Source organism: Lolium perenne, chromosome 1 (genome assembly GCF_019359855.2).
Source record: "Lolium perenne isolate Kyuss_39 chromosome 1, Kyuss_2.0, whole genome shotgun sequence".
In the NCBI taxonomy this organism is placed as follows: Eukaryota; Viridiplantae; Streptophyta; class Magnoliopsida; order Poales; family Poaceae; genus Lolium; species Lolium perenne.
The window spans coordinates 40,797,472-40,823,015 of record NC_067244.2 but is presented as its reverse complement, the minus strand read 5'-3'; the positions used below and the strand labels follow the sequence as shown (position 1 = coordinate 40,823,015).

The 25,544-nt window shown below is 44.1% G+C and overlaps 2 protein-coding genes, 1 long non-coding RNA gene, 1 other non-coding gene and 2 pseudogenes across 10 annotated transcripts; 3 read left to right on the top strand and 3 right to left on the bottom strand.

Moving 5' to 3' along the window:
- Positions 1–1,462: 1,462 nt before the first annotated feature.
- LOC127347526 (probable sucrose-phosphatase 3) lies at positions 1,463–4,767 on the bottom strand (annotated as a pseudogene).
- A 1,490-nt stretch (positions 4,768–6,257) lies between these two features.
- Positions 6,258–7,918, bottom strand: LOC127334809 (uncharacterized). Of its 2 annotated transcripts, none has more exons than XR_007872509.1 (4): positions 7,582–7,918; positions 7,422–7,475; positions 7,070–7,290; positions 6,258–6,700 (listed from the first exon to the last, which is right to left on the bottom strand). XR_007872509.1 is itself a non-coding variant. In XM_051361366.1 (4 exons), the coding sequence occupies exons 1-3, from the start codon at positions 7,757–7,759 to the stop codon at positions 7,179–7,181; spliced, it is 318 nt and encodes a 105-aa protein (XP_051217326.1). In that variant the 5' UTR covers positions 7,760–7,918; the 3' UTR covers positions 6,258–6,700; positions 7,070–7,178. The 2 variants fall into 2 exon arrangements, 1 of the variants encoding a protein (XP_051217326.1); XM_051361366.1 differs by having other exon boundaries at positions 7,608–7,918.
- Positions 7,919–7,993: 75 nt separating this feature from the next.
- On the top strand, positions 7,994–9,177 carry LOC127334730 (uncharacterized; annotated as a pseudogene).
- A 1,605-nt stretch (positions 9,178–10,782) lies between these two features.
- LOC127347519 (general transcription and DNA repair factor IIH helicase subunit XPD) lies at positions 10,783–16,869 on the top strand. The gene is made up of 11 exons (XM_051373700.2): positions 10,783–11,713; positions 11,839–11,921; positions 12,015–12,418; positions 12,503–12,696; positions 12,894–13,074; positions 13,682–13,806; positions 15,077–15,166; positions 15,350–15,428; positions 15,543–15,619; positions 16,204–16,312; positions 16,557–16,869. Exons 1-11 carry the CDS (start codon positions 10,890–10,892, stop codon positions 16,665–16,667), a joined length of 2,277 nt encoding a protein of 758 aa, XP_051229660.1. The 5' UTR covers positions 10,783–10,889; the 3' UTR covers positions 16,668–16,869.
- A 796-nt stretch (positions 16,870–17,665) lies between these two features.
- On the top strand, positions 17,666–17,739 carry TRNAN-GUU (transfer RNA asparagine (anticodon GUU)). Its single transcript has one exon. It is a non-coding gene; the product is annotated as a tRNA-Asn (tRNA).
- A 304-nt stretch (positions 17,740–18,043) lies between these two features.
- Positions 18,044–24,444, bottom strand: LOC127347506 (uncharacterized). 6 transcript variants are annotated; one of them, XR_011753577.1, is made up of 7 exons: positions 24,331–24,444; positions 24,042–24,251; positions 23,223–23,385; positions 22,706–23,121; positions 21,575–21,684; positions 18,962–19,135; positions 18,044–18,347 (listed from the first exon to the last, which is right to left on the bottom strand). It is a non-coding gene; the product is annotated as an uncharacterized lncRNA (long non-coding RNA). The 6 variants fall into 6 exon arrangements; XR_011753580.1 differs by having other exon boundaries at positions 24,042–24,094; positions 24,182–24,439; XR_007879634.2 differs by having other exon boundaries at positions 21,851–23,121; positions 24,042–24,439.
- Positions 24,445–25,544: the final 1,100 nt, after the last annotated feature.

Genomic DNA, 25,544 nt, shown 5'->3' with positions numbered 1-25,544 from the left:
AAGAAATGAGGTGCAAGTTCAAGATAAGTCAGCTCGAAGAGATCATATGCTTAAAACTTACCATTCATATGGTGTTCATGTATATGTGAAGATGTATCGAAGAAGGTTCTCTCCCATCGTGGAGTGAGGGGGAGCAATCCGTAAGACTTCATAGTGCAAGGACAATCAAAAATGGTATTCCATCTTGTCGCGGTCAAGATCGGCATCATCTAGCTCAAATGGAATACGCAAGGTTAAGGTTTTCTCTTGATAGAGTTTCTTTCTTACCGATTTCGTGGTTTAGTTGGGAGACCGGTTTGTAGGCTAGACGTCGTACTATCAAGGGGCTCTCGAGTGAGTAACTCAATCGTATCGTTCGGAGTGCGGTCAAACCTTTGCATCCTTGCATCATCTTTCTTGGTTGTTATTTCAATCCTATTCATGTGGTGTTTTAGAGCTTGTGGTTATTTCCATGACAAGCTCTAGTTCATCGAAAAACGGATTTCGCGTAGATCACTTGTTGCGTTTTTTATATTGGAGTTTTCTCGGTTCTCCCCGTTTAGAGGTTTCAGTCTAAAAATCATATACTCCCCCACTTGTTTTCACAATTTTAATTTTTATGGTGGTAGCTCTTGTCGTCCTCTTTCCAACAAAATTGGTTTCATCGTTTGGATTTTTCAATCTCAAGTTATTTGCATTTCAAGTTTGAGTTTTAAAAGAAAAAAGAAAACTAAGAATTTCACATTGAGATTTTGCAGGTTTGTTGATTTCATCATTGGTTACGTCCAGAATTTTGTTTCAGACTTCTTTTTAAACTTAAAAGTATGATTTCTAAATTTTTGAAAATAAAGGGCTACATGTAGCTCACCTCCATTTGCAGTTTTGGGTTATCTACATTCTTCATTTTTTGTTTTACTTTAAATCCAAACCATCTTATCTTATGTGTTTTAATAGGGAGTAGATTAGACACTTCTTTGGTGAGTAGAATGATAGAAAATATTTTCCTTAACAGAGTTATTTTTATTTTTATTTTCCCCTAAAAAAAGTTATATTTGTCCAGGCAAAATACTACCAAGATCTTGGTGTATCTTTTCAGTGGGATTAAAGGTTGTAACAGTTGCAGTACAGTTGAACATAACTGGTGTGGGCGTGTGGCCGAATGGATCAGGCCATGTTAACCAGCTTGCCAGTTAAACGGTGCATCTTCTCATGTGTTAGAACTAGCCATAGATTGCAAGAGCTTACGATCTTGAACTGACATTCTCGAGATACATCTTCTTCCATTTGTCACATGCGACCATAGTCGCAATCTCATTGGCTGATAATATGTTTGACACAACCTCATTGGCTACGACTAAGAGATCAGTGACTGGCAGAAACCTGAAACAACAACGCTAAATCTCATTGGACCTTGCCAACCAGGGCCAGGAAACAAAGATAACAGCAATACGAAAGTTCGGAGGAACGGATTACCAACTTTAACTGTCCCGGGCAAGGATTGGTGCCCACTTGCACCAGCTCGCGAGCATCAAGTACATCGCCAAATGATTCTGTGTAACTACAACATTCTAGTGCAATGAGATGATTCCCCTAATTTAGGTATCTCTTCACAACTTCATGAGATAGAATCGTTGAACAATTCTTTGTTGCACACGAAATCGATATGAGGATAGGCCCTCTCTGGGAGCACCACAACGGTACAGTAGTTCGAATCAGCCGTGAGGTCCACTTACACAAGTACCAGTACATTTGTCATTCTATCTTGACTTTCAGAGATCCCGTGCATATACTGCAAGTGGTGCATATACTGCAAGTGGTTAGATGATCTATAAGATGAACGCATGGTCACTCCCTGCAGAATATCCTTCAAGCCAAGTCTTGTGGATGTGTGTCAGTTCCAAGCCCTCTGGAGTCTTGGGCTGCAAGTTCAAGCAGATCGGTAGTTCAGCATGCAGTGTGCGCACATAACTACTGCAGGGCATATGCAAGGATTTCTGCGGAAATCTGATAATTTACCTTCATATTCACCAGAAGAGTTGTCCGACAGCAATATTGCGCATCACCTGAGTGTGGCACAAGCATTAGTATGGACACGCGATACAATGAGGAAACACAAGACAAGTAATTACGGTGAATCCAAGGATTATGGATAACTGACGGCGTGCAATAACTTAATTATGTGAAGAGTTCTTAGGATCTATACCTTCCATCTCCCAATTGTCAAACCTCACCAACCAGTTACTTGTACCAATCGGTGATGAAACAAGGCGGTCCACCCATGCTCGGAACTTTTTTCCTTGTTGGTCACCATAGCATGAACTCAGTGCATCAATGCATGCATGAAGTGACCGCTCAGTTCCACAAGGTTGTATCAGTGTGCCATTTTGATGCTATACAAAATAAGCTATCAGTCTAAAGTAAGCTACAAAAAAGATCAAAAATTGCTTCGCAAAAATTACATCCAGTTTCTCTTCTGACATGTACAAAAGAAACGACATGGTAATGCAGAAAACATATGAAGAAACATAAACCGGGTTAGTCTAAGAAACAAGGGAATGTACTTACAGTAATGCTTTTCAAGTACTGCATAACTGATGGAGAATTCTGAACCTCGCCCCTCCGCCACTTCTCATAGAGAACATAAAACTTCACCACTATATCCGCAGGCTTGATGGTGTCTACCTTCAGGTATGGGAATTCAAGATCTCTTACAGACACACTAGGTCCTAGTTTGAAGTGTGCAATAGCTTGCATGATACCAGAAGCGCATCTCTCAGTTGAATGAATCATCTTAAAGTTATCCCTTCCTTTATCTTCATACCACTGAAGAAGCTCCTCTTGGGCATTGCTGACCTGAATATGGTTTAGAAACTCTGTATTAAGCTTATATGGGTAATCATTGTCACCAATGAACTTCACTGAAACACCTTCAAACAACTGCTTTTACACTGACCATGACACCATAGGCAGATGGAACGCTGAATAAATCCGCATCATTTCCAGAGTCACCACACACAAGAACATTGCTTGGTGGTTTCCCACACAAATTGAACTTCTCAAGTAAATATACAAGAGCCTGCCCTTTCCCCGCACCTCGTGGCAATACATCTAGGGCCTCCCCGCTACTATAGATTATCTTCACATCTAGCTAATCACAGAAAGAAAGCAGTAAAGTCCAAATAAAATACCGCTAAATAATGCTCTGGTCCTAACAAAACTCAGTCAAAAATTCAAAGCAAGAGAGAAAAAGAAGATCACCAAGGCCTGTCTTGCCTTACCCCACATTCCTGCAGTTTCTGGGGAAGAGAATTAATCACTTCCTGAGCACCCTGCTTGTCAACAAAAAAGCTGACCTTGTGAGGACCTTGATTCCTCTCTGGCTGCATCCACAAAAGACAAAGTGAAAAACAGATATCTTAGTTCAGCTAGTAAAATTTGAAACAACCTATCGAAAAGTAGCCGTGCAACCCATTGGACATGCCTGAGGTTTTAGCTGAGGGAACTTAGCTGTCTCCTGAACAACAATATCCTTATCCCACCTGTTATTCAGCAATTCCTCCCAGCCAACATCAGGAGTCATCTCCTCACCATACGCTATCACGGTGCCCACCGACATGATGGTGATGTCCGGAGTGAGCAAAGGCTTTATCTTCCTCAGACCCCTGTAACTGACCGGTGTTCTTCCGGTGGAGAACACCAGCAGAGAATCCTGGGAGTACTCCGACTCCCAGAGCGCCTGGAAGCGAAGCAAGGCCAAGTTCTCCGGATCATGGTGATCGACCTGCATGTCAGGTGCACAACCCAAAAGTCAAAACAGTGGCCAGACACAGAAATGGTTGGGCAGGTTCTTTCGGGATAAACGAAAGGATCCAATCGAGGTACGCACCATCGTCTGGTCAAGATCCGAAACGATCATAAGACGGGCAGAACCGTCGAGCCTGTCCATTCTTCGTCGCGGCGCAGCCGAGAACGACGGACCTGCAGAGACTGCTGAAAACGTTTGATGGTTCTGCATCCTGTACACTTGTCTGAAACAAGCAGGACAAGTATTTCTCCTTCTTATAAAGTATTGTTCAATCATATATTGGTTAGCTCTGTGAAAACAAGCTGGACGAGCACTTGTCCTTGTTTGAGACTATTCTTCAGCCATCGGCTGCTAATAAGGTCTTTTATTTCGGCAAACAAAACAATGGCTTCAGATAGATTAAACAACTATACTAACCAAGAAACTGCTGTAGCAGAGCAGGTAAGAGTAAGACAGCAAACTGAACCATCCATGCTTATCCGTACAGCAAAAAGAAATAAGCAAGAACTTGAAGAGAGCGTGCGACTTCACTAATCTATTAGTTTATCTTCCAGGCGAAATCGATGCCGACAGGGAGTCCAACCAAGTATCCACCACGATTTTTTTTCTCTCGAAAGCGCGCTTATCATTTCGTGTAAGAAGGAAAGGCAAGCATCGATTTGTGGCAAGGAAATGTACATCGTAATCAACAGAACCATGCTAGCGCAGCCCAAACCGTCGAACACCTTGAATGCATGATGATTTTGAGGGGAAGACGGAAGAGAAGACGAAGTGGGGCGCGGGTCGCTCCTACCTCAGCTGCGTGGCGGACGGCGGCGGCAACGGCCCGGAGGAGGAAGATGCGGAGGACGGGCAGCGTGGGAGGAGAGAGCGATGCGGGACCGCGACGAAGACTGACCGGGAGCGAGTGCGCGAGTGGAAATGCAGCTACGAGGAACCTTCCGTTGGAGCACTTGTTTATGACTTCGTCGGCTTCCACTGATGAAACCGGTGAGTGCGGAGGGAACCCCCTTTTCTCAAGAACAAAGAATAAAAAAAAGTCACAAAACAATTTTAGAAATGCTCCATATTTTCTACTGTTTTTCTCAAGAACAACAATAAAAAAATGACAACAAAGATAAAAATTGCTATTGGACGAAAACAGCAGGATTTTTTCTTGCTGTAAACATATTCTATTACTGTGATACAAAAGTATGTTCAGGAGAAAGTAAAAGGGACATGAAGTCATGGATGGCTGCTAGTCAATGATGTGAGACTGGACTAGCCTTCTATACTAGCTAGTAGATGGCCATAGCTTTCTTGATTTATTCCACATTGGTTGCGGTAAGTTGTTGCTTGGTTTACAATTAAAGTTTTTTTTTAAACGGAGGTAAAAACTTTGCCCCCATGTATTGATTAAGTAGAAGTTTTACAAGACTATAGAAAAATATTTATTACAACGATCACTCTCCCGTCATCATTTGGCTCAAGCGCTTAGCACCCGCTAAGACCCACAAACATGATTCTTTCTTGCTTATCAAAGACTACGTGAGAGGGTGCATGCTTGTTGTGGAAGACCCTAGCATTGCCTTCATTTCAGACTTTCCAATCAATGAGCAAAGTGAGTGATGACATAGCCTTGCGACCGGGATAGAGCTCCCCGACATCGTCTTACACCATTCTGAAATATCGAGGCCCGCCCATTGACTAGTATTGATCTCCGGGATGCCCATCCTTTCCTTTGCGAGCCCTCAAAGGCGTAGGGTGAAACAGCAATGGACAAATAAAGGGTTGACGAACTCCACACGTTGCTTACAAAGAGGACAAAGCCCATAATTTGGCCACTCTCGCTTCTCCAAGCAATTCACCGTTCAAATTCTATTTTAGGATGAAATGGCAATGGACAAATGAATGGTTGACGGACTCTACATTGCTTACAAAGAGGACAAAGCCCACAATTTAGCCACCTTTTTTTCTCCAACCAGTCCACCGTTATTCTATTTTGATTGAGACAAGCCATACAAAAACTTCATCTTAGAAGGCGCACAAGCCTTCCAAATCGTCTTATTCATGCTAGAAGATGTGGACCTCAAAAATTGCACCTCGTATGCCAACTTGGCCGAGTGCTGGCCACTAGGCGTGAGCCTCTCCATACAATTAGAGTGACTTGACTGTGAACTGAACATGGTAGATCGCCTGCTCACCAGCACAAGCGTAAAATTAGACAATATAAAGAAGCAAAATGACATGATTCAGAGGACGGTATAAATGGTACATGGCTCAATGCCCAAAAAGCAAGACATACCTGGAACGGGGCATGCATTTTGTAGAAACTAACGTTACACCACGACACGAGTCAATTGACATACATCTGGAGTACAAGGGGTCTTACATTCTCCAGCACATGCTGCAGAAGATAAACCACAGGGAAAAAAAAAAACTAGTCGTCTGCGGCCATATACCACATGAAGAGCGATGAACTGACACATCCTGGTTTCATCACCCTGAAGACAGTTCAACGAACATATATCTGCCACTGTAAAACGGGTTTGACATTCTCCCACACATTGCTCCTGAAAATTCACTTGTTTGGGGCACACAACATGAAGAGTGATGCAGTGACACATCCTGATTTCGTTATCGTGAAGATAGCTTCAGACATTGGTATATCAAGTGTTCAATCTAGCAACTACAAAATTCAGAAAATTCTAGCTATGGCTGAACTTCTATCAAACTGGTAAGTACTGTGGGCTAGGAAGGCTGTAGAGGTGAGCGATGACTCTGCAGACCTCCTGAATCCCTGCCTCGTCAGCATCAAATAGCGTCCACCACGGTGGGTCTTCTGGAAGGGGAACTCCGGATCTCCTGGCCGCAGCGTACATAACCCCGCATGCTACTACCTCGCTCTTGAATCTCACACAGAGAGTTGTGCGCAAGCTGGTAAGCAAAATGAACAAAGAAAGGTTAGTTTCTACCTAGTACTAGTACAGATAAAAAGTGGTCTAATGAAGACAACTGTAATAGGACAAGAGCAATTCATGCAATTTGGAGGTATATGATGTTGATCTTATCCGCTGTCTCAAGATGAGGAAATAATTCGTGATGACAAATTGACAAGAAGGGATCTGGGATGCAACTACTGGCAATGCCAATAACTCGAGATGTCTGAGTTTGACGTTTCACAAGCATAACAGCAGCACAAGAATAGCTTGAGATAAAAAAAAAAAAACATCATCAACCAATTTCACCAAAGAATCTCACTAAGTAACTGGATACTTGTGAGGGTGCTCAACATGGCAGACGTACCCCAATTCCTTGAGCACGCGTCTCTCCAGCCTCGAGAGATCCGTGACCAGTTCTTCCTGCAGGACAACAAACAAGGATTTGTTATTTCACTTTGCCGGTAACTAAAATCCTACGCCGTGCCTCCTGCATTCGATCCTATGGAACACGCGGATGACGCTCTCCAATCCCCTGGGGCTCTCCTCCAGCTTCGACGATAGCCAGACGCACGTCGCCGCGACTCTCTGCAAGCAGGCATGATGGGAAGCAATGGTCGGATGAAATTTCAGTTGGTTGTCGCCATTGGAACATTATTATTATGCAGGTTCAGTGAAATCGGAATGAGTTTGGGGGGGGGGGGGGTGCTTAATCTCACCTTGACGCTGATCCGGGCGAGCGACTGCTTGCAGGAGAAGCGGTGGAGGAGGACCTGCGCCGTGTTAAAGGGCGCAATGAAAATCGAAGGTTCTCCCACCAGCAATTTAACAGAATCCAAGAGAGGAAGAGGACGAGGGGGAGAAGGGATGCTACAGTACGGGTTTAGGGATTCAGGGGAGGATACACTCGGAGCAGGATCCCGGCCTCCTGGACGAGCTGGCAGCCGTAGGCGCGGAGGGAGGCCTCGGCGGGCTCGTCGACGCCGTCGCGGCGGGACGGCGAATCCCGGAGCTGCTCCGCCGGCGGGTAGAACGTGTCGATCGCTGTGTACGTCATCCTTCCTCCACACGCCCGCGCAAGGTCGGTGGCCGGCGACGGCGTCGGGCGGCGTGCGGGTTAGGTCGGTAACCGTGCGCGGCCTGCGGCGTGGAGGAGTAACAATTTTGAAATATACTGGGAATTTTTAGAAATACCAAACCTAAACCATCTCTCTGACTCTGACTTGGACCGCCCACTCACCGCCGCCATATACCATCTCGTGTCCTAGTCCAGTTTCGATTGGCCAAAACCATGGAAGCAGATCGACCGGCTCCGGCGGCCGCGGCCGCAACAGCGGCATCGGTGCTGGGCAACGACGACCTCCTCTGCGAGATCCTCCTTCGTCTCGGGTCAGCCTCCTCCGCGCCGCCCTCGTCTCCAAGCGGTGGCTCCTCCAGGCCTCCAACTCGGCCTTCCTCCGTCGTTTCCACAGCCGCCACACGCCCCGCCTCCTCGGCTTTTATATCAGCCAGTATGGTTGGTACGAGTTCGTGCCGCTGCTGCAGCCTCCAGAGCTCGCTGCCCTCTTGCAGCGTGCGGTCTCATTCGATAGCGACAACGCCTTCTTTCCCGGATGCACGCAGATCTACCATTGTTGGAACGGCCGCCTCATCTCCGGGATCCACGAAGGCGGCGCATACAAGTACTCCCTCGTAGCGCCTCTGCATGCAGAGGAGTCTATTGTTGCCCTCCCACCGGCTCCGCTGCCAAGCCTTTACGGTGACACGATGTTCACTGAGATTTTCCTACCTGAGGATGGTAGCCGCGATGATATCACCTTGGTGCACCTTTGTAAGGTCGGCCGAAAAGTCTACGCGGAGGTGTATGTCCTCGGTACGGGCGGATGGAGCGTCTCTGCCATCACCGAGACTGTTTTAGCGCCACAATATGCCACAACCTTTGTCATAGATATGCTACCGCCCGTCCATGGCAAGGTCTTCATGGTGACCACCCTTGGGTACACACTGGGTCTAGATTTGGCTGCTCCGAGCTTCTTCACCCTCGAGCTCCCGACCGGGGTGCGGTACAACTACATTCTATCATGTGTAAAGAATTCTGGGCTCCATCTTATCTACGCAGATGGATTTCAACTTAGTGTGTGGCTCCATCAGATGACGGGCGACAACAGTGGCTGGCTGCTGTTGGACACATTTTGCATACGAGAGGCATGTGCACGCGTTGCGGGTGAAAGCTGGGTGTTAGGAGATGATGATTTTATTTGGCTTGTTGCAGTTGGGGATAATGCCGAGTTTGTATTCTTGGATCATGTAGCGGGGGGCATTGTCTTCTATGTTCATCTCAAGAAAAGGGTAGTTGAGAAAGTCCATCAAAGAACTAGAGGTGTCCGTGCTAGCCGGGTACGAGTAGACCCCATCATGATGCCATGGCCACCTATCTTCCCGGCATGGATTGTCGGACATGATCAAGAGGAATGATCCACTACGTTTGATCTTTGTAATATCTTCACTAGGTAATTAAGATTTCTCTAATAGAAATGAATGTTTGCTGATGAGTCACATGGTAAATGGAAATTAATGAAAATTCAAAATCAGCCGGGTGGGTCTGATTGCATCTCCTGCGACTAATATATGATATTTCATTGTGTTTAATTTCTCTCCTTAGTTTTAACCTTGTTTGCATACATAGTATATTTGTCATGACTCTCAAAACAATTTGTGCAATTCATTACGTTTCCTATATGGCCAATACACAACATAATAGGGTCTTATGTACTTGATACTAAAATGATTAATAGAGTCTTATGAGTTTTTGCAAATGCGTGGCTTTGTGTCACAGACTTAAACACAGAACACTAGACGTCGCAGTCATGAAAGTTTGGTCGACCTCTGTTCATTTCAAAATAAGCAACTGAAGGTTATAGAAGGGTATTGTGAGATATCCAGCAGAATTGGACTAAATCTTCCCGGCTTCACCTGTGCAAGATATTGCCTTATGAAGACTTGTCTGATTTTCTTGTAGCGCACCAGTGTAATTTTTCTTTTTATAGACATGCAAGTGACAATGACAAGGAACTTTTATTTGTGTCTTGGACGGGATGGCCCAAACAATGCAACACGGTACACATGTTGAAGCTAGTATATAGTATACTTCCACATATATTGTGCCATGTCGCGCAAGTTTTTCTCGGAGATATATTGTAACAGCGAGCTAGTATTTTCAGGTAAATGCTCTGTCTCATATATAGCTCAGTATGTTCAGGACTTCAGGTCGTTATCTTAGACAACTTAGTATGTTTAGCCAGTTTAGGTAGAATGCATTGCCTTAGTGAGCTCACTATGTTCAGGCAAATGCATTGTCTTAGTGAGCACTAAGTATATATATTTAGGTACGTAGATGAATTGTACCAAATGCTGATGAGACACACTATATCTGGAAGCACCACTATGCGCTCATGGCCTTTCACCACTATACCGCTGAAAATTCAACATATCAACCTTTCACCTTAGAACGCTCCCTAAACAATAAACACTCGAAAATAACGACACTCTAGAATGTTTTCAATAAACGACAGTGAGATGATCATAACATGGGGTGGTTCCATAAGGCTAAGAGATATGTGCATTTGCAAGACATGGGTTGATTCCATCTTATAATTTTCTCTATAAGTAGCAGCTTACCTTTGTAATATCATAAAACCTAAAAATCCATTTCAAAAAAACCAGCAGAGCTTTGTTGTTCCCTAAAAGAAAAAGATCATAAAAAGCAACTACTCCATTTAGGTATGCTTACCCCAAAAGATATACCTACTTCCTTATATCCATACTAAATCAGCGACACGGATCGGAGGGAGTAACATATACTTTTTTCTGTTTCATTGATGGTTTTAGATTTTATTTTAGGAGAATTGGAGGGTTTTAGGCCTGGTCTGTGTGACAGCCTAACATTTTTTATTAGCAGACTGTGACAGCGTATCAGGTGTATAGAGATTGCCACTCGGATATGGGCCCATTGTCAGCCCAGTCCAGGCTGGCCCGTGGAGTTTCTCGGCCTACTTAGCTCCAAGCAGCCCTGAGGAATTCCACCGAACACCTCCCGAGCTCACTACTCCCGGCGGAAGCGGCGGCGGCAGCACCGTCACCGGCACCGGCGACTCCCAATCCCTCGCCGCCCGATCGTTGCCGCCGCGATGCGGTTCGATCTGGATGGCCTGACGGTGCACTTCCCGTACGCGGCGATCTACCCGGAGCAGCACGCGTACATGGGGGAGCTGAAGCGCGCCCTGGACGCGCGCGGCCACGCGCTGCTGGAGATGCCGACGGGCACGGGCAAGACGGCGGCGCTCATCTCCCTCATCACCTCCTACTCCCTCGCCAACCCCTCCCGCCCGCTCCGCCTCCTCTACTGCACCCGCACCGTCCACGAGATGGAGAAGACCCTCTCCGAGCTCCGCCTCCTCTTCTCCCACCTCCCGCCCGCCGCCGCGCGCTCCCTCCTCGCGCTCGGCCTCTCCTCCCGCAAGAACCTCTGCGTCCACCCGCAGGCGTCCGCCTCCGCCGCGCGCGACTCCGTCGACACCGCCTGCCGCCGCCTCACCGCGTCCTGGGTCCGGGAGAAGGCCGCATCCGACCCGGAGTCCACCCCGCTCTGCGAGTACTTCGAGACATTCGACCGCGCCGCTGCCGCCGGCGACCTCGCCTCCTTCATGCCGCCCGGGGTCTACACCCTCGCCGACCTCCGCTCGCTCGGCCGCGAGCGCCGGATATGCCCCTACTACCTCGCCAGGCAGATGGTCAAGTACGCCAATGTGGTGGTCTACAGCTACCAATATCTGCTCGACCCCAAGGTGGCCAGCATCGTGTCCAGGGAGATGCAGAAGGAGTGCGTGGTCGTGTTCGATGAGGCGCACAACATCGACAACGTCTGCATCGAGGCGCTCAGCGTCAGCATCCGCAAGCAGACGCTCGAAGGCGCCGAGCGAAACCTGCGGCGCATCAATCAAGAGATTGATAGGTACTGAGCATCGAAGAAGTGAAAAACTGGATCTTTTCAGGCTATTTTCCTTTAAGAATTAAATTCGTCAAATGTTTAGATGGATAGGTAAAGGTTGCCCACTAATTGCTCTGTTTGGTAGGAAGGTTCAAGGCCACCGATGCCAATAGGCTCCGTGCTGAATACAATCGACTTGTGGATGGATTGGCACAGAGGGGAAATCTGCCAAGTGAGTTTTCTTTCCCTCACCTCCCCCTCTGATTGCGTTGTTAATTATGGCCTTACCGGGAGAGCTTATAAAATTTTGTTTCTTGTGATGAAGTATCGGATGCTTGGCTTGCAAACCCATCCTTGCCTGATGACATCCTGAAGGAGGCTGTGCCTGGAAACATCAGGAGGGCTGAGCATTTTCTCGCTGTCCTGCGGAGACTTGTGAGGTTCTTAGATGGCCGCCTGGAAACGGAGAATGTTGAGAACGAGATGCCTGTTTCCTTTGTTGCTTCAATACATTCCCAGGCTGGAATTGACCAGAGAATGCTGAGGTTTTGTTATGACCGCTTACAGTCTCTCTTGCTTACCTTGGAGATAACCGATACAGATGAATTCATGCACATCCAGACCATCTGTGACTTCGCCACATTGATCGGAACTTATACACGGGGATTTTCTATAATAATTGAACCCTATGATGATAGAATGCCTAACGTTCGCGATCCTGTGATTCAGGTATCCAGCCAACCCTATAAGATTGTAATGCGATTGCTACGAAACTGCATTGGTGATGTGCTAATGAGGTTGTATGTGTTGCAGCTCAGTTGCCATGACGCTTCACTCGCAATACAGCCCGTTTTCGATCGTTTCCAAACTGTCGTCATCACTTCAGGAACTCTCAGCCCAATCGATCTCTACCCTCGCCTTTTAAATTTTAATCCTGTTATAAGCAGGAGCTTCACAATGTCCTTAACAAGGGATTGCATATGCCCCATGGTATTGACACGAGGAAGGTATGATCTGGATCCATTCGATCTTCATATTTCAAATTTGAATAATTGGAAACATACATATTAGATGCTTTTTATCCTAGTAAAAGAACAGGAGGCTAGTGCTAAGTTTATGTGACAGGTTTAGTTCTGAAAATTCCTGTTTTACTGGTGCTGTTGTGAATCTTGTTGTATAACTTCAACCATTCCATCATTTTCAGTGATCAGCTACCCGTGAGTACGAAGTTTGACATGCGCAGTGATCCTGGTGTCGTGAGGAATTATGGCCGCCTCTTGCTGGAAATGGCTTCTGCTGTTCCAGATGGCATAGTCTGTTTCTTTGTCAGTTACTCCTATATGGATGGCATTGTCAACAGTTGGAACGACATGGGAATTTTACAGGTTATTTCCCTCACCAGTACATTATATTCTGGTATAGATATGTCTAGAGTTTCATTACATGTAAAAATATCTTACCAAATTCTTGCAATAAATCTAGTCGTATAAGCGTTCATGAGTTAACCAAATTTTTAAATCAACCATTTCAATTAGACAACTAGACTGGATCTTCTGGAACAGTATCAGTTATAATAATAAGATATTAAATTAAATATTGTCTACCGTCTAATCCTTCTAGTGTCATATTTTCGTGATATGCCATGCAGGGTCCTCCATGCACCTGTATATATTAAAGAGTATCGACTACTTATATAGATACTATATGTGTTTTTACGGTCACTAACATGTATATGAAGTTGGATAGGTAGTACCCAACTACCCACCAGACAGTCATATATGCAATTTGGCTGTGTGTCTTCTAAACTTCTAGTAGAAGAGATGAAACTTTAGTAAAATATTATCCCCTTCCTCTTGTATTCAGGTGTGCATGCATTTCTTCAGCATCCATTTCTTCTTCCTCTTGTATGATTCTGTAGTTGCCTCATGTTGTCAGGACAAGTATAATGCATTAGTCCCATAAGAATGAACATCTCATGGTGTTATTGTGCAGGACATTATGCAACACAAGCTGGTATTCATTGAAACACCAGATGTTGTTGAGACAACATTGGCCCTGGATAATTACAGAAAAGCCTGTGATTGTGGAAGAGGTGCAGTCTTCTTCTCAGTTGCCAGGTTTGTTCTCTTAATTGTCTAAGACCAAACTTCAAAATACACTATCAGTATACTGCTGAACAGATGATATGATCTCTTGAAACTGTTACAGCATATAATCCACTTTTGTTTTTTGACATCGATCAAAGTGATTATCACTATATTAGTGATGGTTTAATATTATAGTTTGATCAATGGTAGTTTCTGTACCAACTATAGCAAAAACTGCCTAGAGAATTTAGTAGGGATGGTAGCTCACTTTCAGTTTGTTACCAAGTCAGCTGCCATCTGCCAGATTCCAGATCAATCAAACTGTCACCATTTAGCCAAACATACACCAACATCTGTGTTCATGTGTAAAAAGGATGGTCTCTTGCATGTGAAACACTTTTCGCTGCGACTGCGAGTCTTTGATTCAAAGGATTTTCATTGGAATTTTAGAGGGTTGGAATTCTTAAGGATTTTTTTCCTTCAGCTGTTGCTTGATTTGTAGGATTGTATCTCATGGGGACTTTTCCTAGAGATTCCATTGCACTACATTTCTAGGAAAATTTCAATTAACTAAACATCTTAGAAAGAATCTTTCGTTTTTTTTTTCTGTAGTGCAATCAAACAAACTTAGGTGCAAATCAATCACATAATATTCAAGTGTGCATGCCTTTAGTCCTTTACAATCCTGTAATCTTTCCTATTCCTGTGTTCTTGGAATCTGTGAATCAAAAAGTCTTTCATTATTAGCTTGCTTTCTTGTGATCAATAGGATATGGTAAGTAATATTCATTTGGCACTATGATCTACCATATCATGTTACAGATGCTGAAATGTAGTTATTGCAGATTGGCTACTTTTATTTAATATCTCTCCGTTTCATATTAGTTGTCACTGATTTAGTACAATCAGCGATGACTAATACGGAATGGAGGGAGTGCTAAATAAGGGCATGTGCAATGGTTGATAAGGTTGTCTTATCTTAACCCTGCCACGTAATCTAGATATAACAATAAAATATGATGTACAATGAGTTATTTTTTAGTCTTATCTTTAGTAACGAGACATCCTAAATTTGTGGTGAGAGAAATTGTGCTAAGAGATCATCTCTTAGCTAAGAGAAGGAAAAGTCTTTTTTCATCTTTCTCTTTCCTCCACATCATCGTTTATCCTACGTGGCACTGCTAAGATATCACCATTGTACATGCCCTAATGAGTGGTCATGACTACATACGATGTACATGCATAATAATAAATTATCGTAACAATGGTTCACTCTGGCTAACAATAATGATATGTTCAGGGGCAAAGTTGCTGAAGGTATTGATTTTGATCGACACTACGGCAGACTTGTGATTATGTTCGGTGTTCCGTTCCAGTACACACTCAGCAAGTAAGGACCCACTGTACTTTTATACATTTATATTTAATTTTGTGCACCCTCGCCCTTGGCCTAAAAGATGGCATTATTTTTGTAGTTTTTTTTTTTTTGCCCATGAGTGATTCATCATATGTTCTGGCCTGTGATGACTACTTTCTAATAGTTTTGTTTTATACGTGTCGTATGTCTGGGCAGGATATTGCGTGCTAGGTTGGAGTATCTAAGAGAAACTTTTCAGATACAGGAGGGTGATTTCCTGACATTTGACGCATTGGTACTAATTCTACTTCGCTCACAAGGGAGAAGAGCCCATTGATCAATAGATTTTATGTATCCTAAAGATCTCGTAACAAAGTTTTTTGACATTTTGAAATTCTGTTAATGTCAGAGGCAAGCTGCTCAATGTGTTGGTCGTGTGATCCGCTCAAAAGCAGATTATGGAATGATGATATTTGCTGACAAAAGGTATTTGATACTACCTTGACGTGAAAGTAAGATTGTTAGAGGGCTTAGAGGATCATCAGGAAATCCTGATATATAGTTGGATGTGATGTGGTTGATAACTGTTGCATGCTTGAGAAGGAAACTCAAACCTTGTTCCCTTTAGATGGGCCAAATAAATTTTTGATCTGCATATTGATGAAATAACATGTTCAATGTTTGTCGCATGGAACATGTGATGCACTGGTGATCAACTAGCAATAAGCTGCTTAGTTTATTACTTTGATTTAATGAAATGCGCTTGGAGTTATACATGCTGCATAAAATTAGGCTTTCCAACTAAGAAATGTAGTTTTTTTTTTTTTTTTGAGGGAGAAATGTAGTTTCAGTCTAGTGTAGTGTGGCAAATAGAACTGGTTGTGTAGGTGCTCTGGGCTTGGGTGCACCATATATCAAACATATAATCCTCATGAAACTTAAATAAGTTCTGTATATCTGGTTTACAATTTTAATTCTGGCAACACGCAATAGAAGTTGTTCTGCCTATTTCCTTGCCTTGTTTGTCACCTTACTCCGCTGCTTAGTTTCATGAAATTTGTGACTCATAGATACAGTCGGCATGACAAACGGTCCAAACTGCCGGGGTGGATACTGTCACACCTGCACGATGCGCACCTAAATCTGAGCACCGATATGGCTCTGCATACTGCCCGTGAGGTATTTCCCCATAGTGTTACTCTACTTGCAACTGTTTTGGTACACTGCAATGCGAATTCTTTTAAAAGAGGTAGCGATCTTGGTTCTGGCGTGCTTGCGATGCAACTTGTCATGAATGTAGCCTTTTGTCAGCATCTAGCCATTCCTTTTCTTCAGTGCCGGAGTTTCTATAGAATGTTCTAACTTTTTTTTTTCGACATCTGTTTGGTTCTAAAAAAACAAACTTGCAACTGTTTTGTAACAGTTCCTCCGCAGGATGGCCCAGCCATACGACAAGGCTGGGAGCGGCGGGCAGAAGACCCTCCTGACCGAGGAGGACTTGCAGGACATGGGTCGGGACGCCATGGAGATGTGAGACCGAGAGAGTTCTTTGTGGTCTGTAGACTGTAGTAGTACACATAAAAGCCAGGTTGCTGATGTAGAAATTCTTGTTGCTACTCGTATGATCATAATTTGAATTTGTAGGCTGTGCTTTACAGGAATCTGTTGCCTCGAACGTCAGTTGAGTAGCTGCAACCCTGATTCTATACCATCGGTTCGAAAGAATATTCTGAATACGCATGAAATTTTGCTAGCCAAAATTCGAAAGAACAACAGTCAGCTCCCTGTCGTTATTGAATCAGACTGTGGTCAACTGGTTGCGGCGGTTTGTGACAGAGCTCAGGATCGGTCCTCATATATCCATATTATTATCTCTGAGATTAAGTTACTACTGTTTTTTGGTAATTGTGAGTGCAAAATTATAAAAGTAGATCGAAAGCAAGTAAGGCTTAGCCGCTGTCTTGCCAATTGGGTAAGAACAGAGAAGAGAACTATGTGCTGGTTAAGCTCAGGACCTGATGTTGTTATGCAGGAACTGTTGTCTGAACCTACTGTAATCCATGTTGCCTAATAAATATCTGGTTTTACCCACAAAAAAAATTCGAAAGAACAACGGAGTGCTGAGTGTGGGGTTTAGGTAATGAAAAATTGAAAGAATGATCAGAAACTTACAGTAGGTTTGCAATGAGTAGAAGTTATGGTAAAAGGTGCTGGTAGTGGAAGAGATGCCGCGTTACGAGCCATTGCTAAAAGCGGTGTGCGATTAAGTTGTATACGGGATGTAACACCTATGCCGCATAATGGATATCGACCGCCTAAAGCGTCACGTTAAAACTCACTCATGACCATGGACTGCGAAAATCTGCCTTGGTCACAGTGGAACACTGAAACGGAACCTTTATTAGTCGTCACAAAGTTACATCGTTGGTTGGGATTGGGGGCATGCATCCATCCAAACACTGGGAAAATAGGAAGACGTGGAGCTTGTCGGCTCTACATCAATTAGGCTGTTTGAGATATTCAGTCAACACAGCTGGAATAGCTCAGTTGGCTAGAGCGTGTGGCTGTTAACCACAAGGTCGGAGGTTCGAGCCCTCCTTCTAGCGTTTTTTTCCTATATTATTTCAAACATGTGATGAATTTTTTTATAATAATAGCTTCATGTATTTTTTTTCTCAATCTGACATTTCGTTAGCAATAATTGTTTTGCATGTTCTAGCCCATTTTTTCCTATATTATTTCAAACATGTGATGATTTCTTTTATAATAATAGCTTCATGTATTTTTTTTCTCAATCTGACATTTCGTTAGCAACTAGTTGAATGCCCGTGCGTTGCTACGGTCCCAACAATTTTTTTCCTTCCCCCGTTTGCGAAGATAAAACATGAAAACTCAAGAGACATGCATTCCTTTCAAAATCATCTTCTAAAGTGAAATGACCAACATATCACAAAGCAGTAGTAGAAGCAGATTAAATATGCCATTAGAATTGGATCTACTGGGATCTTGGTAACGCCCTTGCTTTGCTATGGAAAATGTGCATCTTTGAAATTTTCTATTTTGTCAATGTAGTACTCTCTTTATCAATCAGACATGCCCTTTATTTTCTTCACTCTGTTTGGTGTGTCTTCTCTATTACACCATGGAGTAAAATAAAATGTAGCCTTACTCCTTCATCCTTGTTGTGCACTACCTTTGACATGTGACATCTTCCCTATGACCCAAAAAAAAACACTGAGATTAGCTAAAAGTATATTACTGAAATTAGTATCCTTTCTATCCGTGGAAAAAAAAACTTCTCTTGAGAAAGATATATTCCTAATAAACATGGAAGAAAAGTGGCATCTGTGCATTAATGGATCGAAACAATTACCTCCTCACTGTTATGAAACAACCATGCATTTGTTTATATGTTGACAGTAGCAAGGATATAATGAGTCACAACTCAAATTACTAAGCACCATCCTATTTGCAACACTTAGCTGCAATCTCACCCAAGATTTTAAATTTTGACTAACATAAATGATTATTTCATTAGGGGTTGTTACTCTTTTGCACTTTAAAGATGCATGATTGCATAGGTTCCACACAGATGGATACATGTCCAAGCAGAGCGGACAACTCAGAGTTTGCCTGAAATAGAAGAATCAGACATGCAGCTTTTTAGGCATAAATTACGCAATGCCCATATTTTCTGCTAATTATAAAACATTTAGAGCAGAAAGCTGAGCATATTTTTGGCATGTGTCAATTGTGCGGCAACTACCAAATGTATCAGTGCTAGTAAATTCCATGCATGAGATGGCATAAGGGGCTTGAGAGCTTAACTGATCGAAATGGAAAATGTTATGAATGAAGAGAAGCACATCCTTTCCTGTCCTTGGGCATCATGGAAATGCTCAGCGATAGTCAAACCAGCGAGTCCAACATGAGCACGGGCACCAGGGGGCACATTCATTTGCCCGTAACAAGAGCACACTTGCTCTCACTCTGCAAAAAAAACTGCCATGCGAGGAAAATTCCCTTAATCTCTACTATATAAAAAGGAGGAACTGGTTCTGTTTCCTCCGGTCGAAGCCTTCGTCCTACATAATTTTCATCTGACCATTTTACCCTCCCACCGCACCATCAAATAATGCATCAAGCAATTACCGCATCATAAATGTTGTCTACCATGAATTTCAGGAAATAAGAACTACAAGAATACAATCACCATAATTTCAGGAATTACACACCATTACACGCCATCAGGGAAACATGAATTACAAGAAAGGAAATTATATTACGTGGAAAGGTAAACTCTCACCATGCAATTTCTCCAAAAAGTTAGGAATATCAGACATTAATTGCGCGGAGATTTGCGGGGAAGGTTAAGAACGTAACTGCAGAATGATATCTCTTCCTTCTCTACTTCTTTTCAGCTTCATGGGGGTCGTGTGTTTTTGGCGGCAGCTTCAGGGACGATGGCAGCTTCGGCATGAGCCGGCCAAGGAACCGCCGCGGCGAGGCCATGTCGTTCCCGACGCGGGCCTCTCCATTCCCAGTCTATTCACGCGTCTGTGCGTCGATTCCCTTTGCTGATTAGGTCACGAGGGGACGGCGCATGCCTATGTGTGGCCGGACGGGAGTTGGCGGGGGACGCCAAGGGGTGGTGTTGGTGGCCGCTCTCGTGCGTTCTACAGCGAGCGGCGAGGACGGAATACCGCGGTAATGCTTTATTGGTTCAGAATTTGTCTAGGAACAAAAGCAAATTCTAAAAGGCCCTGGGAAGCAAGAAGGTGATGCGCAGATCCATTTTTTCTGCACTTCTTTGTCTACATCTTTGTGCCAATTGGTCTGGACCTATATAGTGAAAGTAGCATTCGGTAGCCATGCACTTGGTTTATTGAGATTGATTGATTGTACTGACGCTAGATCAGTTCAGGAATTCACCCCCATTAATTTGGTTTGGTGCTTCATCGTGTAATGCTAATCTGAAAATAAATTCAGTCGGCAGATTCGACCTGCAGGTCAGTTATGAAGATTGTCCAAACCAAGTTGTACTGATAATTTTGGCTATTGTACGGATGTATGTATATGTAATTCTTCATTGCCTTTCACACATTAGATGTAGAGATATAGTATATCTCCTCTCAGTTCAATCTTAATCCTAATGCATTATGTACCCTACCCTCACTAGGAATCAATCAAGAAACCGAGGGGCTTAATACAATGACATCCAATCAAGAGGGGTAGAGAATGGTGGAGGCCGTGGCACATCGGTTGTGATCGCGTTGTCCTTCCCATGCCAGCAACTCGTGGAGAAACGGAGTGTGAAATGGTACAGTCGCCGGCGTCCAACCGCTCAGGTGATATGCAATATCTAGCTGACAAACCTAAGGTGGTAAAAATGGCACTTTCATTTTGGTTGGATATAACTTGCAACAAACCTATGAGGAAACAATACCTAAAAAAACCTATGAGGAAACAAATGGCACTTTCATTTTGGTTAGATATATCCCGCGAGCGGTCGCCGGCTCCAAGGGCAGGAGGCCGCCCGCTGGCACGAGGCTGCACCGTGGGAGTCCACCGGAGGGAGGCTGCTAGCGCAAGCGCAGGACTCCATCAATGCGAGGCTAAGATCGATCAGTCGGGGATCCGATGGCGCGTTTTTGAAATAGGAAGGATGGAAATAAAAAAATGTTTTCAACTACACTTCGGACACCTAAAACATGACGGAGGGGTAGTATTGTTTAGTTCGTTGTTATGAAAGATTCTGCAGAAACTCTCAGATATTTTAAATCTGTTGATGTTTCAAGAAATTTGTCCAATGCAACATAGTTAATGTCGTTCTTTTTCCCCCACTTTTATTAATGATGTACTAAGGTGGAGCAGTGCAAATTTGACTGCATACTTCCTATTGGTTTGCCCCTGGACTAAACCTACGTAAATTTGGTTAGTACATCACAAAATTTGACATCACTATTCGATGTTCTATCAGGTTACGTGAGATGGCAAACTTTTAAAGCGATGGCAATGCTACACCAAAGGAAAATGAAGGGGGTGGAGATAACAATGCTAAACCAAGGGCAAATGAAGGGGGTGGAGTGGAAGAAGAGGCCGCGGGACCTGACATCTGAGAAGGAGAGAGTTTATATTCATCCATATATAAACGGAACCATATTACTTATGTTCCGCACACATTTATGCCGGTGGGTAATTTTTTTCATTATCCCGTGGCAACGCACGGGCCTTTGTGCTAGTACATAAGAATTGCCATAAAATATATCATTTACCTGCTTGCCATCATCATTTCACTGTATAAGTCATTGCCCTCACGAATATGTTCTCCAACACCAGCAAAGACAGAGAAAGTACAGGGCATAAACAATACAAAGAAATAGGCTAAATAAATCACAACAAATAACTTTGCATGACCAATAAGCTCTGTATGATACTAACCATGATCCTTGGCAATGTTGTTGATCAACTCCATGATAAGGATAGCTTTGCCCACAGCTGCACCACCAAAGATACGAATTTTACCACCTCCGTGCAAGTAGATCGACACCCTAGTGAGAGTAAAAGAATTGCATCATTAGAATAAATATTTGTAAAGATAGAAAGGACTCTAGACAAATTTAAAGAGTAATCTTTATGGTTAACAGTATGGATGAAACCTACACAGACAAACTGTGTTAAGCAAAACACTGCAGTTCAAAAGTCCTCCGTACATACATGTCAAAAGTCGTGAGTGTTAAGAAAAACACTTTGGAGGGGCACCTTAATTCCAGTAACACTGCAGGTCACACCACACCTGGTTTTACCACCAACAAGTGGATAACCCAAATGGCCACATTATCTTACCATTGCTCTACCTAATCCAAAGGTAAGGTGTAAAAAGTAACCATTGTGTAACCTGACAGAGAAGACAAAACGGTTGTCATCTGAAGAGAGATCAACAAAAAGGGGTCGTGTCCACATTATCTTACACTTGATATGCCCTTTTCCATGGACAGTTTCAGCACGTACACTGGAGAAAACTCCAGTGACAGAACACAATGTCTAGATCATCATTCCCCACCATACCAAACAATCCAGAAATCTACTGTTATATACTACCAAATCAAGGTTGATCATCAGGCAATTAGTAGTAACCAACCATGGTGGACACGCACATAGACTGGACTACTTGCAGTAGAGGATGTTATCGTGAACAGCAAGAGATAATAACACAATCCTGAATTCTTCATCACTGACTATTAGACTTGATATTGTGTACATCCTATGGTGGCTGAGATATTGTCAACCAGCAGGAAAATTCCAAAGCTACATAAATATAAGAAATTCAGAAATGTAATCATAACCCTGGTGATTAATTTTTCTGCCAAATGTCCGTACACTAAAATAGAATGCCCAAGATAGGATGCTCCTCCTCTTCTTCATCGGAAGTTCTAGAGATGCATACCAACCAGGTGAAAATCCTAACACAATTCACAATCAAAATTGAACACGAATTTATAGAGGTTGGACGCACCCGAGGTTAACAGAGGTTCTAACTGAAACAAACATGTCGCTGGAGGAAGCACACACCTGTACTCGGATTGGAGGGAAGAGAGAAGAAAGCACATAGTGCTCTTGTGTGATACGTCCCGCCCTAACCTGGACTGCCCAGCCACGTTCATGCGCAAGCATCGATCACACTGCTGATCCTGTGTGAGGTCCAGTGCGCAGGTCGCAGAGGCGCTGCAGCCTGTTGGTGTCGAACAAAAAGGGCTAGGCCGTGCGTGGATTACATGGTCAAAAAGAATCCAACGATTCAAGTAGTGTGGGCATCAATAAGACGTGCTTGTGGAGAGATTTCCTTTGCCACTTTGATAGACTCCATTGTGTTTTTATATGATATTGATGTAATTCCCAGTCAGTTCTGTAAGGGCTGCTATCACTATTCTTGAAGGTGAACAGGACAAATACTTCGACTCCAATCCAAGATTATTGATCTAGAGGGTCTTCGTACATGTACAATTACAGCCAGATGTACAATTGCTAGTTAGTAATGACATGTACAATCAAACAATAGAGAGCTTGCATTCCATAAAGAGTAAAATACCTGGCATATCTTGAGGGTGGGTGCAGAAGAATCCTCCATATTCATCACCAGATTTAATAAACTCGCTGATGAATGGATGGCAATTAGCCAGGCCATTCCCAATTTTTGCCATAGAAGATCACTATCGCTAGGATTAAATTGCACACCTCTTGATAACCCCACCCTGCAATACGACAAGCATAATCCTAAAGTAAATAAGCAATTTAATTTGTTGCTAAGCAAATTCAATACCATTGCTTCATAGGGAAGATATTGGCACATTTACAGTTTACAAGAGCAGATCATTGGACGGCTCAACTTGGTGATAGACAATATAGTATGACACCAATTTTAGTAAGCACACACACAGAACACTATAAGGTGATAAAACAAGGTTCGTGCAGAAATAATCAAATCAGTTGCATGGAAATGGTTTGCAAGATAAGCAGGGCAAGATAATCTGGGTATAGTATCACAATACATCATACATAACGTCAGGAACTATTTCCTCCCTCCATACAAATAAATACTCGCCTCTCAAAATCTATAACAACGAAGGTGTCGATGTCCTAGCAGGCTTAGATTGTGACACAAAACTATGGATGAAACTAAGCCGACAAATGGTGTAGGTCTACGAGAATTGGGGAAATCCTATGGTGGCCTCAATTGACAAACTTCAGAGTAATAATGTTTTTCAAAGCTAAGTGAATTCATGGATGCTGGCAAACCCAAGAAATCAAACAAAGAAGCGTAACAAGATATGTGGCTCTAAACCAACCCCAAGACCCAGGGGAATCTGCAAGTTTGGGACGTCTAAAATGTATTAGAATTCAGAAACACCTGCTGGGCGGATCCATGAGTACCCTCCGGGGCCTGGCTAGCCTTAATTACACCTGCAAATCAGACAGAGTTCACGGCGCCAAAAATCTCGACAGGGCAGAACCGCAGAAGAACATGAACTCAGGAAGGCATGCATGAACCTGTCGGGCGTGGGAGGCGAGGGCTCTACCCGTGGCACCGGCGGTGGCCGAAGAAGGTGGCTACTGCACCCTGCGAGGGGGAGGTTGTCAGGGTCAAAATCAGGGGCGAGGTGGGAAGGTAATCAGGAGGAGGGGAAGCGGAGAGAGACGCCTCGGATTCGCAGGCCTGGCTGGCGGTGGGAGGGGATGGCCGATGGCCGGGGAAGTGGCTGTCAGAGGCGGCGCCGGCGAGATTGGATCGTGAGGGGGAGCAATTGATATGGGTGGAGTACGATATGGAGGGGTTTGGTGGGTCGAGGGAGAGATTTCCGCGAGCGGGGGTGGGCACACAATCGTACGGTGGATTTTCGTCGAAGAAGATTGGATGGACAAGATGGCTCCAATGACGACCACCAAAGTGCGCTGAGTGTCAAACGACCAACTCCCATTTAATAGTAAAGATAACTGTTTCGCATGTTCTAGCCCATTATCTACACTACTTAAAAAGAACGAAGGTGTTCCTTATTCTGGCCAGCATGTCAATACGTCAAACGTTTTCGTCGTCCTCGTCGTCGCCCCGCACGCTTGGAAATGGGCCAAGCCCATATCCCACGCAACCCTCTATGCCTTCGGCTCCAACACCAAATCAATCACCATCATTGTTTCCTCCGCCATCATCGCGCTGGAACATGGGCTGCCGCAGGTCGGCGTACTCTCTTCTCGCGCTCTCTTTCTTCATCCGGCCGATCTGTGATGAGTGATGACGAAGGCCGCCGCCTCCACCTTGCCACGATCTCGCCGCGCTTGGCCAGTGTGTTGCCGGCCTTCGCCGGCGTACCGCACGCGGTCGCCCTCCGTCGCCGTGCCCCCTGCCCACCATCTCTCCTTCATGGATCACCCATCCCGCGCCGACCTCCTCAAGGTGAGTAGAGGAGGGGGCGAGTCGGCAACGTCGCTCCGCGATTGAGGCTATCGACATGGGCAGAGGGACGGTTGTGGAGATGGAGATGGCTCTGTGGTGGTGGCCCTGGTGAGAGCCTTGGCAGCCGGCTCAATACTATGAATTTACTGCTTGGGCTCCAATTTGGAGGTGCCACCTTCTTTTCCGATCTTATTTTCAAGACGTTAATTTCCCTTTTTATGGCTTTCGTTATTCCTTGAACCTGGAGTATTATTTATTGATCGGCAGTTGATTGATGAAGTTTATGTTTGAACAATATGCTGCAGAGTGCAGCTTCGTCATTGTCATCAGCATCGTAAGGGAGACAAAGGACAGTAATCATGTGAAGCTATGGACTACTATGTGAAGCTATGGACTACTATGTCATCAGCATCATGATGAAGTTTATGTTTGACACAACCATGTATTTTTCTTTGTCTCACG

What these genes read in the sequence shown, in the direction of transcription:
- LOC127347519 (XM_051373700.2), top strand. Translation starts at nt 10,890, where the DNA reads ATGCGGTTCGATCTGGATGGCCTGACGGTGCACTTCCCGTACGCGGCG. An exon ending in TTCGCGATCCTGTGATTCAG is followed by an intron (nt 12,419 to 12,502) that starts GTATCCAGCCAA and finishes TATGTGTTGCAG; the next exon opens with CTCAGTTGCCATGACGCTTC. An exon ending in ATGGTATTGACACGAGGAAG is followed by an intron (nt 12,697 to 12,893) that starts GTATGATCTGGA and finishes CATCATTTTCAG; the next exon opens with TGATCAGCTACCCGTGAGTA.
- LOC127334809 (XM_051361366.1), bottom strand. Translation starts at nt 7,759, where the DNA reads ATGACGTACACAGCGATCGACACGTTCTACCCGCCGGCGGAGCAGCTC. An exon ending in GCCGGGATCCTGCTCCGAGT is followed by an intron (nt 7,476 to 7,607) that starts GTATCCTCCCCT and finishes AACACGGCGCAG; the next exon opens with GTCCTCCTCCACCGCTTCTC. An exon ending in TCGCCCGGATCAGCGTCAAG is followed by an intron (nt 7,291 to 7,421) that starts GTGAGATTAAGC and finishes GCCTGCTTGCAG; the next exon opens with AGAGTCGCGGCGACGTGCGT.